Source organism: Fistularia commersonii, chromosome 12 (genome assembly GCF_037954325.1).
Source record: "Fistularia commersonii isolate RoL2024-O1a breed Wild chromosome 12, RoL_Fcom_v1.0, whole genome shotgun sequence".
Taxonomy (NCBI): domain Eukaryota; kingdom Metazoa; phylum Chordata; class Actinopteri; order Syngnathiformes; family Fistulariidae; genus Fistularia; species Fistularia commersonii.
This window is the reverse complement of record NC_141295.1, coordinates 10846982-10861498: the sequence shown is the minus strand read 5'-3', so window position 1 is coordinate 10861498 and position 14517 is coordinate 10846982. Positions and strand designations below refer to the sequence as shown.

The following is a 14517-nucleotide window of genomic DNA, read 5'->3' as shown; positions in this document are numbered from 1 at the left end:
TGTCTCACTGGCTATACCTGCTTGGTGGCAAAAGGGGGAACTCCACCATATCAACTGGGTGTCATTATTCTATCCCTGATTGGGATGTAATTTATAGGGATGTAATGGTACATGTCAACAGACTTCAGTTTTTGTCACAGGTCAGTATATAATTATGTGTAGAAATAACAAAAAATGCTTGGGTTAGCTTCAACAATAAAGAGATATGATGTAAAACTTTGGAGAACTGTCACACTCGCAATGTTTTAAGTTTAGCTTGGCTTTCTTATTTGTCATGGTAGTAGTTTGTTGTGTTCTGCAACTTCACATTGTCCGCACCTTTTCGTTGTTTTAATTGATACACAACTTATTAAGCTTTACTTCAGAGATGTATAAGCATGTTTGTTTGTTTTTTTTTTTTTTTGTTTTTTGTTTTCATATCTTTTCATCATACAGCAGACTGTGCTCTGATATTTTGTGTTAATATTTGTATGAACGTGACAATACCGGACTGCAGCTAGTACAACACAAGGAGCAGTTCACATGAATAGTTGACATTGTCCCGGGTTGCTATCTGTAAGTTAAGAGGCTCAGTTTCAAACTTGACAGCATAAAGAATCCTTACATCCTCCAAATCCTTACTTTTTGGAAACCGAGATTCCATGTCCCTTGTTCGGTTTGTCAGGATCAGCTGTTTAAAAACTCTTAAACTCCAAATCATTCTTAATGGTCTGGAATAAATGAGAACACATCCTGTGTTTTTGCACCTGCAATGTAACCCAGCATGGGTCCAGGTCCTGAGTCTTGTGACGTTCTACAATGTGAAGCCTGAGCATTTCCTCAGGCAGTGCAGAGTGTAGTTAAAACTGCACCTCTCCTCCCAACAGCGTGCTCCGTCGGCAGACAGTAGAGCCGCAGCCTGAGGTGCCCAAAGCGAGAGTGGCGCCCTCTGATGGAAAGACTCCTGCTATCTCTTTGAAGAAGAAGCAAGAAGAAGAAGAAGAAGAAGCAGAAGCAGAAGAAGAAGAAGATGAAATGGAGGAAAAGGACAAACAAATGTTACGTAACATGACCATGGCAAGGAAGCTGGCAGAATACAGTGAAGGAAATTGCAAAGCGGATGTCAAACTACGCACCATCACTTCCCATTTGGAGAAAGTGCTGTACCACAACTGCAAGAAAAGCTCAGGGGTTGCCAGGCCTGACCGCTATGCCTCTTACATATTCCGCTACTTAGTCCCATATAACATCTACTGTGACTGGGTTGCAAAGGTCAACTATGTTGGATTACTAGGAAAGGAGGCACTGCCCCTAAATTTAAGGAGGACAATGAGGATGTATATTGAGCGCAGATTCCCAGAACTGTCATGCGACAGCTGGAGAGAGATCCGTGATGTTATTAATGAAATACTGCGAGTAAAGAGAAGAGCTGAATTCTTTCGAGAGTATGATTCAACAACAGAAGCATACTGGGACAATTGTCATTATTTGTCATGACATAGCACTTGTGTAAATATTACTGTCATTGAATTTAGTCTCATCAGTGTTCATGAAATGAACTTCACATTGAAAGCAAGACTTATCCGTGATGATTGATGCACAAAATGTTGAATTGGCACCTCACGATGAACCTTTAATCTGTATTTGCTTATAAATGCTATAAGAACTCAGATATGTACTTCAGTTATGAAGTTATATCTTCCCACGAGTTGTTGAAAGTTCACTGTATTAAATAAAATAAATGAGAGTTCTGAACCTTAACATAAATTTGTCTCCCTGACATAAACTGCTATAAAATTTAACAACCCTAAGCATAAGCAATCTTTCTAAACAGGCAAGCCCGGACTTCTATGGAAGTAAGGCAGACTCCAACAGTTGTTTCCTCATCTAGTACAGCTGGTGAGTAGAAGCATGTTATAATGGTAAAAATGGTGTGCAGAGACCCTTCCTAACAAGAAGAAACAGTTTGTGTATTTGTTTGCACTCTCAAAAAAAACAAAACAAAACTATCTGTACAGTAACAGCTGAGCTGGCTGAATGCCACAGACAGACTAGCGAGGTAAGACTGCTGAGCTTTTGCTTTTAAAAAATCCAAAGCATTTGTCTCTTGGCTTGGGGTTTTATCAATAACATCAAAATTTCAAACGTATTGCTAATCCTATCTCTTTGTATTGTTAGCAAGCAAGTGCATTTGGTCCCCATGTCAGAACAGCTTTATCTTTTATTGTGTTTCTTGCCCAATCAATATTGGAATGATTTTGATTGTTTTTTGGGCATTTTTGGATTTTTTTTATTGTACATTATTGTCAAAAATCCACATGACAAGCAAATTGGGAGAGAGAATGAAAGACTAATGTATGTTAATCCTTTATTAATCCCTCGCGGGGAATGAATTTCCCCACAACGGGAAATTCATTCTCTGCAACCCATCATGGACGAACCATGAGCAGTAGACTGCTGTCCATCAGCACCAGGGGAGCAGCTAGGGGTTCAGTGTCTTGCAACAACAAGACTTGCAACAACACTTCGACACACTGGGAGGAGCTGGGAATCGAACCAGGCTCCAAAGATGATTACTCTACCTTCTGTGCCATGCTGCCCCCAAATGTTACCAGTGTTGCTTTTTTGTGATATTACATAAGATAGCAACAAGAAATTGATGCGGCACATAAAAAAATAAACACTTTGAGTTATCATGTTTGGTAGATTATAAAAGGTTCAGTGAAATAATTTTGAAAATCTCATTATGAACAGGTGGCTATCCTTGTGTGAACCATTTATCCTTTTTTTTTTTTTTTTCCCCCCAGCAAATTCTGCCCAACCTGTACCAACTCCAACATCCACCTCTGCAGCCATCGTTCCACAAGCCCCTATTCTCCAGCTCATCACCTCCACGTCCAATGCTGCCTCTACCTTGGCGACAGGCATCACAACTCAGAGTCCCACTGGCACACTGTTGCTGAAGACAGCACCCGGTAGTGGCATGGTGGCTACTGGCCAGCCCCTTCTCATACAGCTGCCTTTATCAATGGCCAATGGCCAGACAGGAACACTGGTCAACATTCCCGTTTCATCTTTGTCTGCGGCCGGGTCGCTCAACAAGGCCAAAACCACTGCTTCAACTGCCACTTTTATTATCAAGCCTGCTTCTGCTACCACTACTGCGGTTTCCTCTGCCCCAACTCCTGCCACAGTTCCAGCGCTCCAAGCCCCCACTGGCCAGTTGCCCTCAGCTCAGATATCCCTCGCCCGAGCCGTATACCAAGGAGGTGCAGGGGGCATAACTACCCCAAACGCCGGCGTCTCTGTGACCACAGCCAGAACACAGGCTCAGTCCGTGTCTGTAGCTGGAGCTATGTCTTCAGCCTCCACATCGGCAAATGCTGGACCAGCGGCAACGGGTTCGACTGCTCCTGGACCACCGCAAGGGACATCTCTGACATCAAAGACAGGTGGGTGCTTTGTCATTTTTAAGTTCTGTTTTTAGTACAGTGATACCTTGACTTATCGGTGAATCGACTTATTAATTTTCCAAGATACAAGCTGTTGCTTGGCCAATTTTTTTTCTTTCTTGTTTTATGATGAGAGCTGCAAGCTGAGATCTGAGTGAGTGAGGGAGTTTACGTCACCCGCGACTAGGTAGCCCAGCGAGCGTTCAGTTCACGTGGTTATCTTGCTGTGCAAGCATCTCTGTCGAATCGCTGTTGCTTAGTTTTCGCATTTTGTTTATTTTAGAAAATGTCTTAGCTTTAACCATGGAGCCTCAAAAAGTGAGTGCCAAGGGAGGTGCTAAGAAGAAGAAAAGGATGATGTCCTTGGATATAAAGCAAGAAATCATCGAGGCACATGAGCAAGGTGTACGTGTTGTGGACTTGGCAAGGCTGTACAATCGTACCACTTCTACGATATGTACGATTTTGAAGCAGAAGGAGTCGATAAAGGCTATAACGCCAGCTATGGGCGTTACAATAATTTCAAAGCTCCGGACTTCAGTCCATGAAGAGATGGAAAGATTGCTGTTAGTTTGGTTGACGGAGAAGGAGCTCGCAGGAGATACCGTGACCGAGAACATCATCTGTGAGAAGGCACGAGACATTTACGGGTTTTTGGTGGAGCAGACGGCGGGAACATCAACCGGGGAGGCATCAGAAGACTCATTCAAAGCCAGTCGGGGATGGTGTGATAATTTTAAAAAGAGGATCGGCATTCAGTTGTCAGGCATGCAAGCTTGGATGTGAAGACAGCTTTAATTTCTGTCAAACTGATAGAAGCCAAAAGATACATCCCCCAGCAAATCTTCAGCTGTGACGAGGCATGGCTCCTCTGGAAAAACATGTTTAGGAGGACGCATATAACGCTGAGGAGAAGAGCGGGCCAAACCACAAACCCATAAAGAATAGGTTAACCGTTGCACTGTCTGCAAATGCTACTGGTGACTGCAAGATTAAGCTGCTACTAAATCTCAACTTAAAAATAACAAACCCAAAGGTATGGGTCACCAGGCAGTTCTCTCTCGAGTGACTAAACCTGGTCTTTGCTCCTGCTGTCAAGAAGTACCTTTTGGAAAATACACTACCCCTTCCGCCCACCCACCAAACTTTGAAGACGACATCCTTGAAAAATTCATTTATCAAGGTCCTCTACCTTCCAACCAATACTACCCCTATCCTGCAGCCTAGGGACCAGAAAGTGATTTCAAATTTCAAAATTCTGTTCGCCAAGCACCTGTTTAATCACTGTTTTGAGGTAATGGAGAGCACGAACTTCTCCCTTAGACAGTCCTGGTCAGAACCACACAATATTGTGACCTGTCTCAGTTATCAACATGACCTGGCAGTATGGTGCAAGGAGGACCTTAAACTCTGCAGGGAAGAAGCTGTGGCCTGAGGTTATGTCCAAAAGGGTCTTCAAAGGATTCAAATCTGAAGTGTTAGTGGTGGAGGAGATCATGTCCCTCGGAAAGTCCTTGGACCTGGATGTGAATGAAGGAGACCTTAACAACCTTATCAAGAAGCATGTTGAGGCGGAGGAGGTTATCGTAACAATTGAGGCTAAGGAAATGTTGGAAATGTGAGAGATAATAAGAAACACCCTGGAAAAAGTTGTAAACAGGTTATAAGTTTGTGCTAAATTAGCTTCGCTTTGAAAAGGAGGAAGAAACAAACCACCTTGGACAGATTTTTATTGAATCGCCCTGCAAGTGAAAGCAAGGAATGTGTGGTGAAAAAGGTAAACGTCAGTGGAGATGATTGTGGGAAAAAAAAAATTAACCTTAAAGTTTAGCGATAAAGTGTACCAGAGTGTGCAAGTTAAATTCAGCAATAAATTGTACCATTAAGTGTGTTGTGAGTAAGTTAAGTTAAGCGATAAAGCACAAAATGAAAAATTCCCCCAACCTCCTCCACTGATCTCCTCCACCTCCGCCAGCGTCTTCGTCTGATCTTTTAGGTAAATACACTTTAATGAAACCAGTTTATTTATTCACATTCTCTTTAGTTGTGTATTTATTTTTTAATTTGTTATTTCTCATTTTGTAAACTACATTTTTCTTATTTAAATTCACAACAATATTTTTTTTTGGTTCTTGTGAGGACTGGATTGGATTAATAGCAATTCACTCAGTTTAACCGGGAAATTTAATTTGATAACGACCAAATTGAGTTACAAGCGCGGTCACAGAATGAAGTTTTAAGTCAAGGTATTACTGTATATTTAGAATGTGATTTTAGTTTTAACACTGATTTTGTAAAGTTTCAGTCATTCACTTAGTAAATCATACTACTGAAGTTGGCAAGTCAGACTAACAAGTATTGGCAAGTAATCTATCTTTAAATTTGGCATAGTATAATTTTTCATATCAACCATACTGAGCAAATGTCAGTTTAGTTGTCAAAAAATGGATTGTTAGCATTTACAAATAGGTAAACATTCTCTCCTTTTCTCCCCATCAGACAACCAAGCCACAGGATCCACTCCTTCCAAAGCAAGTGCTCCATCGGCACGTCCCAAAGGCTCTGTCATCGATCTCACTGAAGATGACGACGATGTGCAAGGTAAAGCGTAGGAGTTTTTTCCCAACCTTTATGACTTGACATATTTACCCTGAAGCTTCAGTTTAATTTGTGCCGATTAAACACAGTCAGTTTTAAGGGTTGGGTTTGGCTATGTGTTTTAAGAATTACAGGAACGGTGTCAATTAAGGCCGTTTAAGACTATTTATTGTTATTTTCTTTAACTTTCATTCAACGACAAGTCACATTTGCTGATCAGCATGGCGACACAAAGGAAAAGATACAACCTGAATTTGTCAGATTTGCTGAACAATACTCTTACAAAATAGCTGGAAGACATTTTCTTGGTTGATCCCAAGAGTGAGAGAATGGCGGAAAAGTTGAAGTTGAGATTCAAAGTCTCGCCAAAGAAGACCGTAAACAGGCCAGAATAGGTGGCGGTGAAAGGAAGAAGACCAGCAATGAGCTGGAGATAATCGTGCAAGTGGATCCAAGGCTTGCGGCCTGCATTTCAAAAAGCATTCAGAGTCTCCTGCAAAATTATTAGGCTTAAGGTTAAAGAAATCTTTGCTACTGGCAGGAGGGATGGGGATAACTTTGTTGCTTGTGCCAGCTGGCTCAACAAGAGATTTTGACCGCAATAACTTTGCTGCAAGGTACGATTGATTTCATCAATGAGAGCTATCAGTGCGTGTTAGTTATCGATCCTTTTTTCCATAACCAAGACAAGCCCATGACAAGGTGTAGATGTTAGTGAATGCTGACAAAGTACTTTAAATCTTTGTTAGTGCTGTGCTTTTTTATCTGCCATGTTTAGATGTCAGTTTTTTTTTTTCTCCAAAAGTAAGGTGGTGATTATGGTACAAGCAGGACTCAGCAGGTTTTGTTTGCTGTATTCTTATAGTAAGCCAATAAGAAGGTTGCCCCTGTGTTTGCAGTCAGGAGCTAGAGACCTGTCACAGTAATCTACTAATAAGGTATGCTAAGTGAGCTACAACTAGATTTACACAGGGTTATAATTAAATATGAAAAGGTGACAAAATTAACTGTTGCTCGGATGGAAGCCGGTGAAGTAAGTCACGTTTATTTTGATGACGAATCAAGGGAAAGTGGGGTGCAAGAGCAGGGCATCGTAACTTTGGATGTATTGAAAGCTGTAAATGATTCATCCAGGTCCATGATAATATTTGGAATCAGCCAGTCAAATATTACTCGATCTGGAGAAGCAGGGGATTCAGACAAATAATACACATCGAGGGGAATTGAAAAGCCCAGCTTAACTCCCACAAGTATCTGTTTCCCTTATTTCTTTGGTGGCCAGACAATCCTATGTTACAAGTATTTGCTGTTACCTGTTAGGAACTCAACTTTTATAATTCTGTCAGTGTTGTAATTTTACCATTGATTTGTCGCATAGCTTTGTTTTGATGCAAACCTCACGTTAAAATCTTATTTACTGTCTTTCAAATGAAGGTTGAATGGAAATGTAGGACTTGCCTCAGGTTTCTTGTGAATAAAGCCTTTAATCATCTATGTTATACTACTGGTAAAAATCTGTCATGAGTGAAAATTGGCCACTATGTTTTTGTTGATCGAGACATTGCAAAACTCATATATTAAAGCATTTGATATTGAAATGGTCTGATTTTAACATCAGTGGAGATCAGTGAATAACCCTATTTAACTGAAAATTTCCATTTATCACCCCTTTTATCACTTGCTTTTAATAGTAAAAATAAACAGAAAAGGACACTTAGGTTTGTGATGTTCTTATTTCCAGTGACTGGAGTGAAGAATGCAGTTGCAGCTCCATCACCATCCCAGCGTCCCCACCCAATAATCAGCATCTCTAACAGTAAGAACACTATTTTGAACATGCATGCAAATGTTTTCTCACAGGTGAAAGTGGCTATTTAAAAAACACAACGTTGTGTGATTTGGCTTAGAAAGTGTACTGTATTTTTTCACACTAAAATCCTTATTCAAAATCAGCCGTGCGCCTAAAAATCCGGTGCATTATGTATGAATTCTTGTGCCTAATGAACTCGAACCAATTTTATGTGGTACGATGCACTCAAAAATCTGTCAAAGTGTTTTAGTGCGACTTTGGTAAGCGACGAAGCCGCTCTGCTTGATTAATTGTCGGACCATTCCCACCTGACACAGGGACGTTGTATTAAAGTCAGTCCTTGGTTGAATATTGGCTGCAATGTAGGGACAACATTAGATAACTAATTTTATAGTGCTTGGATACAACGTTGTTCCGCTATTGCTGGCAATGATAAACCAATCAGAGAACAGTACGTAGCACACTTACCACCGCCACTTTTTGTAATCCTAGTACGTACTGTGCTTCAACATAATGTTACTGTACATTTGTGTGTATGAGGACCCCCAAAAATGGCACCGGTTCAGAGACATGCTTACGCAGCGGAATTCAAACTCAAGGCTATCAGTCACGCAGTACATCATGGAAATAGAGCAGCTGCGAAAGAATTCAACATCAATGAATCAATGGTACGGAAGTGGAGGAAGCAGGCAGATGAACTGCGCCGAGTAAAGAAGACCAAACAGAGTTTCAGAGGGAACAAAGCGAGATGGCCACAGTTAGAGGACAAAATTGAACAGTGGGTTGTTGAGCAGAGAACAGCGGGTAGAAGTGTCTCTACAGTCTCCATTCGACTCAAGGCAGCAGCGATAGCGCACGACATGAGGATCGATGACTTTCGAGGAGGTCCTTCTTGGTGTTTCCGTTTTATGAAAAGGCGTCATCTCCACCTGCACAAGAACTACCATCTTGCAGCAACTGCCATAGGATTACAAAGAAACGCTTGCCATCTTCCGCACCGACTGCAAGAACAAGATCACTGAAAAAAAGATCCAGCCAGACAACATCACCAACATGGACGAGGTTCCCCTTACTTTTGACATCCCAGTAAATGGTACTGTCAAGGAATCAGGGACTAGTACGATATCTATACGCACCACAGGGCACAAGAAGTCAGCCCTTCACTGTAGTTCTCGGTTACCTGGTAATGACCGGACTCTTTTCTCTTTTCCACACATCTCTGTCCCTATTGATCAATGACTCCATGCGTGCTCATCTCTCCAATAGTGTTAAAAACCAAGTGAAGAAAAGTCATTCAGACCTTGCTGTCATTCTTGGAGGATTAACCAAAGACACCCAACCGCTGGTTATGGGTGTCAACAGGGCGTTCATAATTAAATTGCGATCAGCGTGGAAGCATTGGATGGCAGAAGGCAAACAGACCTTTACCAAGATAGGGAGGCAGTGCTAGGCGAGTTATGCCACTATCTGCCAGTGGATTGTAGAGGCCTGGGCTAAGTTATCTGTCCTAACTGTGGTTCGAGCTTTCACGAAAGTCGGCATCACCGCTGAAAAGCCAAGTAACAGCAACGAGACTGACTGGGATAATGACGAGAGGGAACCTGGCATGCTTGATACCAAAATGGCCCATCTGTTGAACTCAGACACTGAAGATGAGGAATTTGATGGATTTATGGAAGGCGAATTATTTAAAATGTGAGTTTATTTTCTGTATTTGTTACAACTGAACAATATTATGAGTTATTGTGAATGAGTTGAATAAAGTTTGACTAAACTGACTGTTTTGTTTCGCCTTATATTCTGTATGTTTTATCATGCGCCTTATAACGCGTTGCGCCTTCTGTATGAAATAGACCAGTTTATTGATATTGCACCTTATAATGCGGTGCGCCTTCCGGTCGTGTTAGATTGTTTTCCTTAGCATGCAACTTGCACAGCTCTACCTTCAGGTGTTCTCTTGTCAGGTGCAGGTGCAAGGTCATCTCCTCTCAGCAGTCAGAACTCATCGGGCAATCCGCAGTTGACGATCCACCATCGCCCTCCACTGGTAAGAATTTGGAATAGCATGGGTATTTTTTTTTGTTTTGTTTTGTTTTATCTTACATATTTAATACTAATGTGCAGTGTAATGCTTTGATCACTGCTGGGCTAATGTAGTCAATCGAAAATCTTTGAAAATGCTAGATGCTGATACCCTATGAAAGACTTGTTTAATTATCTTTTTAGTCATACTAGCAATAACAACTTTCTGAGGATCGCAACCTTTTCTTTGTGTCTTTGACAGCTCTGTCAAGAATCGTAGCAGAATCTTTTTATGGCAACTGGATTGAGTTTTTCTTTGTAATGCTTTTTTTCTTTCTTAGGACTCACCAATGAAGTCTCGAAATGTAACCACTGCATCTTCAAATCGGGGCACAAACATGGCCCTGCCCCCTCTCCCGGTTGCACCAGTGCCGCCACGCTTACCGCCAGAGGCTGAACACACTTCACCACCTCAACAGCCTCAGCTGAAGCTGGTGCCGAGTCAGACTGGAATAGTGCTGTCCTGGTGTGTGTCAGAAACCGATAAGAACTGCGCTGCTGTAGAAAACTATCACCTCTATGCCTTCCATCAAGACAACTCAAACAACAATGCAGCTCAACACCACTGGAAGAAGATTGGAGAGGTGAAAGCTCTTCCCCTACCTATGGCCTGTACCCTGACCCAGTTCCAATCTGGTTCTACATATCATTTTGCCGTGCGAGCCAAAGATATCTATGGTCGTTTCGGCGCCTTCTGTGAACCCCAGTGCACAAACGTCATCAACTCCAGCTCAACCTGAACAGTTTAAAAAAAGGAAAGCTATTTGCATTAAACAATTCACTATCTATTTTACTTATTCTGTTATAGAATATCGAGTATTATATGTTGTAGGCATAGCGTTACGTGTCCATGTTTCTGCAAAAAGAACCTGACTTCCAGCTGACGTTGTGACTTAAAGAAGGAAATGTTGGGATTTGTCTGATTACTGTATAAAGCGTATTTTTTTCGTGACATCCAACTTTTGTATATAAAGGAGTTTTGTTTTCCTCAGAACCAAGTCAGATATTTATGTTCTTGAATCCTGCTATTCAAAACCAGATAATGTCTGCTTCAGAGTTGATGACAGGGCAGTCCATGTATACACAAAATTGCACAGAAATGTATAAATGTGTGGTAGAAACTGAATGATAACTTTTGTAAGTTTTGTCTGGCAACCAGACTTGTGACAAACACAATAAAATCTTTTATTATAGCCTCGTTGTACCATGTTTGTTGCTCAACTCCATCTAACAAAACATGCTTTCTCCAATTTCCACCTGACCATTCTATTGCATTGAATTATAGATTGTCCCCCCCAGTGAAAGGACATGAGCATACCTTTGTTTTATCAAGTAAGTTATTTGATTTCTACAGTTGCTACATTTTTTTTATTCCTATGTGTAAAATCTGCTTATTTTTGGAAAAATATACACCAAAATTGTATATAGATTCTAAAAACACAGATGTTTGTTGGGTCTGTTGGGAACGTCTGACAGTCCCCTGTCAGAAAGAGTTTTAACTCCCACCTCCAGCAGAGCTTCAATTCAACGTCCCAAGGGAGTCGGGGGACATTGAATCAATGTGTGTACTCTACTTCCACTGTTCAGGCGGCAGACCAGAGCTGTGGCTGTAAGGTGGTAAGTAACGCCATACACCATCACCATCAACACTTTAAAGGTGGATGACTGGCAGCTGATCTTGACTCAAGATGCAGGTGGATTGGTGGAATGAATATTTCCAAGGCCTCAATCCCGGACGACACACTTTTCAACGAGGAAGCAAGAGGCAGGGGACTCGTGGGTGGGCTCTCCTAGTTCTTGGGCTGAAGTTGTCGAGGTAGCCAAGCTCCCTGGTGGTGGGGCCAAAGGGGTGGATGAGCTCTGCCCTGGGTTCCTTAAGGCTAAGGATACAGTAGGACTGTCCTGGCTGACATGCCTCTTCAACATTGTGTTGAAAGTGGGGTGATTTGCCCCTGGATTGGCAAACTAGGGTGGTGATCCCCCTCTTTAAAAAGGCGGATCAGAGGATGTGTTCCAACCACAGGGGGATCACATGCCTCAGTCTCCCTGGAAAAGTTACTCGGGGTGCTGGAGAGGAAGGTCCGCCAGGCCGTTGAGCATCAGATCCAATGAAACAGCTCTATGCCCTCAACAGTGTCCTTGAAGGCGCATGGGAGTTTGCCCAATCAGTCTACGTCTGTTTTTTGGATCTGGAGAAGGCATTCAGCCATGTTCCACAGGGAATCCTGCCTGTCCACCTAATGACAGGCTGTGCGAGTCCATCAAGGTGAAGAAGGAGCTGAGCCAAAAGGTGAAGCTCTGTATTTACCGATATATCTACCTCCCTCACCTCACCTGTGGGCACGAACTGTGGGTTGTGACCAAAAGAACAAGGCTGCGGATCCAAGCGGCCCAAAGAGTTTTCTCCGCAGGATGTTTGGGCTCTCCGTTAGAGAGGGGCTCAGAGTAGAGCCGCTGCTTCTCCATGTGGAGAGGAGCCAGACGAGGTGGCTCGGGCATCTAATCAGGATGCTTCCTGGACGCCACCCTGGTGAGGTGTTCCGAGCGTGTCCAACTAGGAGGAGGCCCTGGGGAAAAGCCAGGACACGCTAGAGGGATTCTGTGTCTAGGCTGGCCTTGGAATGCTGTGGGATCCCCCGGAAGAGCTGGACCAAGTGGCCAGATACAGCAAAGTCTGGGCCTCTGCTTTGGCTGCTGCCCCTACGACCTGACCCCAGATAAACGGTAGAAGATGGATGCATAGATGCTTAGTTAGTGAGAATATTTGCTGTATTCAGTTTGCATGTAGAGTTTACAATGGCTAAGATAGACAATGGTTTGTGAAGGGTACAGATAATATGAAATGCAGAAAATGCCTGAAACTTAATTTGATTTGTTATGATCTGAAAGGAATTGCTGAGGCAAGGTAGGAAAATGAAAATAAAAATAAAAATACATATCCCGGACAAGCAGAACAAATAAAAAGCACATAAGCATTTTTACAACAGATGAAAAAGTTAGTTGAAATCTTCTTGTCTTGGCAACTGGACTTGAGTTTCTTCATTTAAAGATGTTTCATCTCGTCAAATAGGTTTCTCAAGTTCTAATTACGTATGGGGGGGATTACGAATATAATTAGTGTTCCCTTGTGTTTTAAGTTTCCTGAAATATACAATTAACCTATATGAACCCGAAACAGAATCATCTTTTAATACTGTCTCCATATAAGAATACTGCTCTGGAGTGAATAAGTCAGTTAAATTCAAAAACACTTTATTCATCCCAGAGGGCCAATAAAAAGATGCAGAGAGCACCACATGGATTACAGACAGGACACGAGATATAAGACATCCATAAAAGACTTTAAAACAGTTATGTAAAATACAAATGCAGTGACGGATGATGGGTAAAGTGCTTGAATTAAGTGTAGTGTGCATTTCAATCAAAGCTCGTTTTTGGGGGAAGGGAAGAGAAGAGATGGCAGTGCCAGAGCAGCGAAGGGTCAGAGTTCAAATGTTGCACTGCTGTGGGAACAAAAGTCAAGTATTTGAGTTGTGAGGACTTTCTGTGTCATAGAAGTGCAAGTAGTGTGTATTAGTAGTAATGTTAATTTTGCTGTCTGTGGGGTTTAACGGTGTTAATGGTGTAAAAAACTGTCAGAGGGGAAGTCTTTATTATTTATTGGAAGTAAGGTCACATGTTGATTTCAAACTGTGAGAGATGATGCTGTCAAAGTTGTCACTATGTCCTCAGCCGTCCCCCCTCTTCAGTAAAAAGGCTACGATGTCAGATGGAGATCCTTCCTTTCTTAGTTGGATGGCGCATCATGTGGAATGAGCCGTGCTGTCCTGCTGTCACTATCAAGCTCCATCAGCCATAGGATGCATCCACAACCACGGCAGCATTGAAGGTAGCAACAGACATGCAGGTTGGGACGAAGGATAGCTGCCTTTTTTATGTACTGCCTTATACATGTTACTTATTTGGTCATAAATACAGATGCCCTAATTTTAGTGTGGCATATTGTGGTTTTGAGACCCTAACTACTCTGCCTAAAAGCAACCTGCTTGTTTCTGGTCACAAAAATATGCAGATTGATGGTAGACATATTTAGTATGTGATACTGTTGTGGGGTCCCATTTCTCTGAAATCATTGTCTCTGTCACTTTGAGTGTCAACTGATTCACTGTGCAATATCGAGTGACCACTGATGGTAAGTACCCACATTGGGATTCAAGAATGGATTTGATAACATGAGGAGCAAAAATGATATAATTGGTGAGAAAAATTATTATTATTATTATCATCATCATTGTTATCATCAATAATTCTTATTTATAAGCACCTTTCTTAAAACTCAAGGACATGTTAAGGTGGATAAAAATAAAACAGCAATGGATAAAGTCAACATAAACTAGAAAAATGAAAGACAGTGGCAGTTTGGATGAGTAGGAAAGTTTGAACAGGAGTTTTGAGTCTGGATCTGAGGATTTGAAAGTCAGTGTGCAGAGTGTGTGTGCAGTCCAATGACTCAATAGTAATTGACCCGTCATCTCAAGCTCAGCACATTCAAATTCACGGCTTGTGTTTGGCCCCTTTTTTCTCCAAACTGCTGGA

General features: G+C 41.9%; 1 protein-coding gene across 7 annotated transcripts in view; it reads left to right on the top strand.

Moving 5' to 3' along the window:
* Nucleotides 1-11113, top strand: part of atf7ip (activating transcription factor 7 interacting protein) — a 39830-nt gene extending 28717 nt beyond the window's left edge. For 6 of the 7 annotated variants that reach the window (XM_086157015.1, XM_086157009.1, XM_086157008.1 and 3 more), the window contains 6 exons: nt 1814-1878; nt 2787-3431; nt 5931-6032; nt 7771-7845; nt 9804-9886; nt 10203-11113. In XM_086157015.1, the coding sequence (XP_086013141.1) occupies nt 1814-1878; nt 2787-3431; nt 5931-6032; nt 7771-7845; nt 9804-9886; nt 10203-10661 (1429 nt within the window). In that variant the 3' untranslated portion in view covers nt 10662-11113. Of the gene's footprint in view, nt 1-1813; nt 1879-2786; nt 3432-5930; nt 6033-7770; nt 7846-8379; nt 9003-9803; nt 9887-10202 lie in introns of those variants that run through there. The other variant, XM_086157010.1, reaches the window with a different exon arrangement.
* The last annotated feature ends 3404 nt before the right edge of the window (nt 11114-14517 follow it).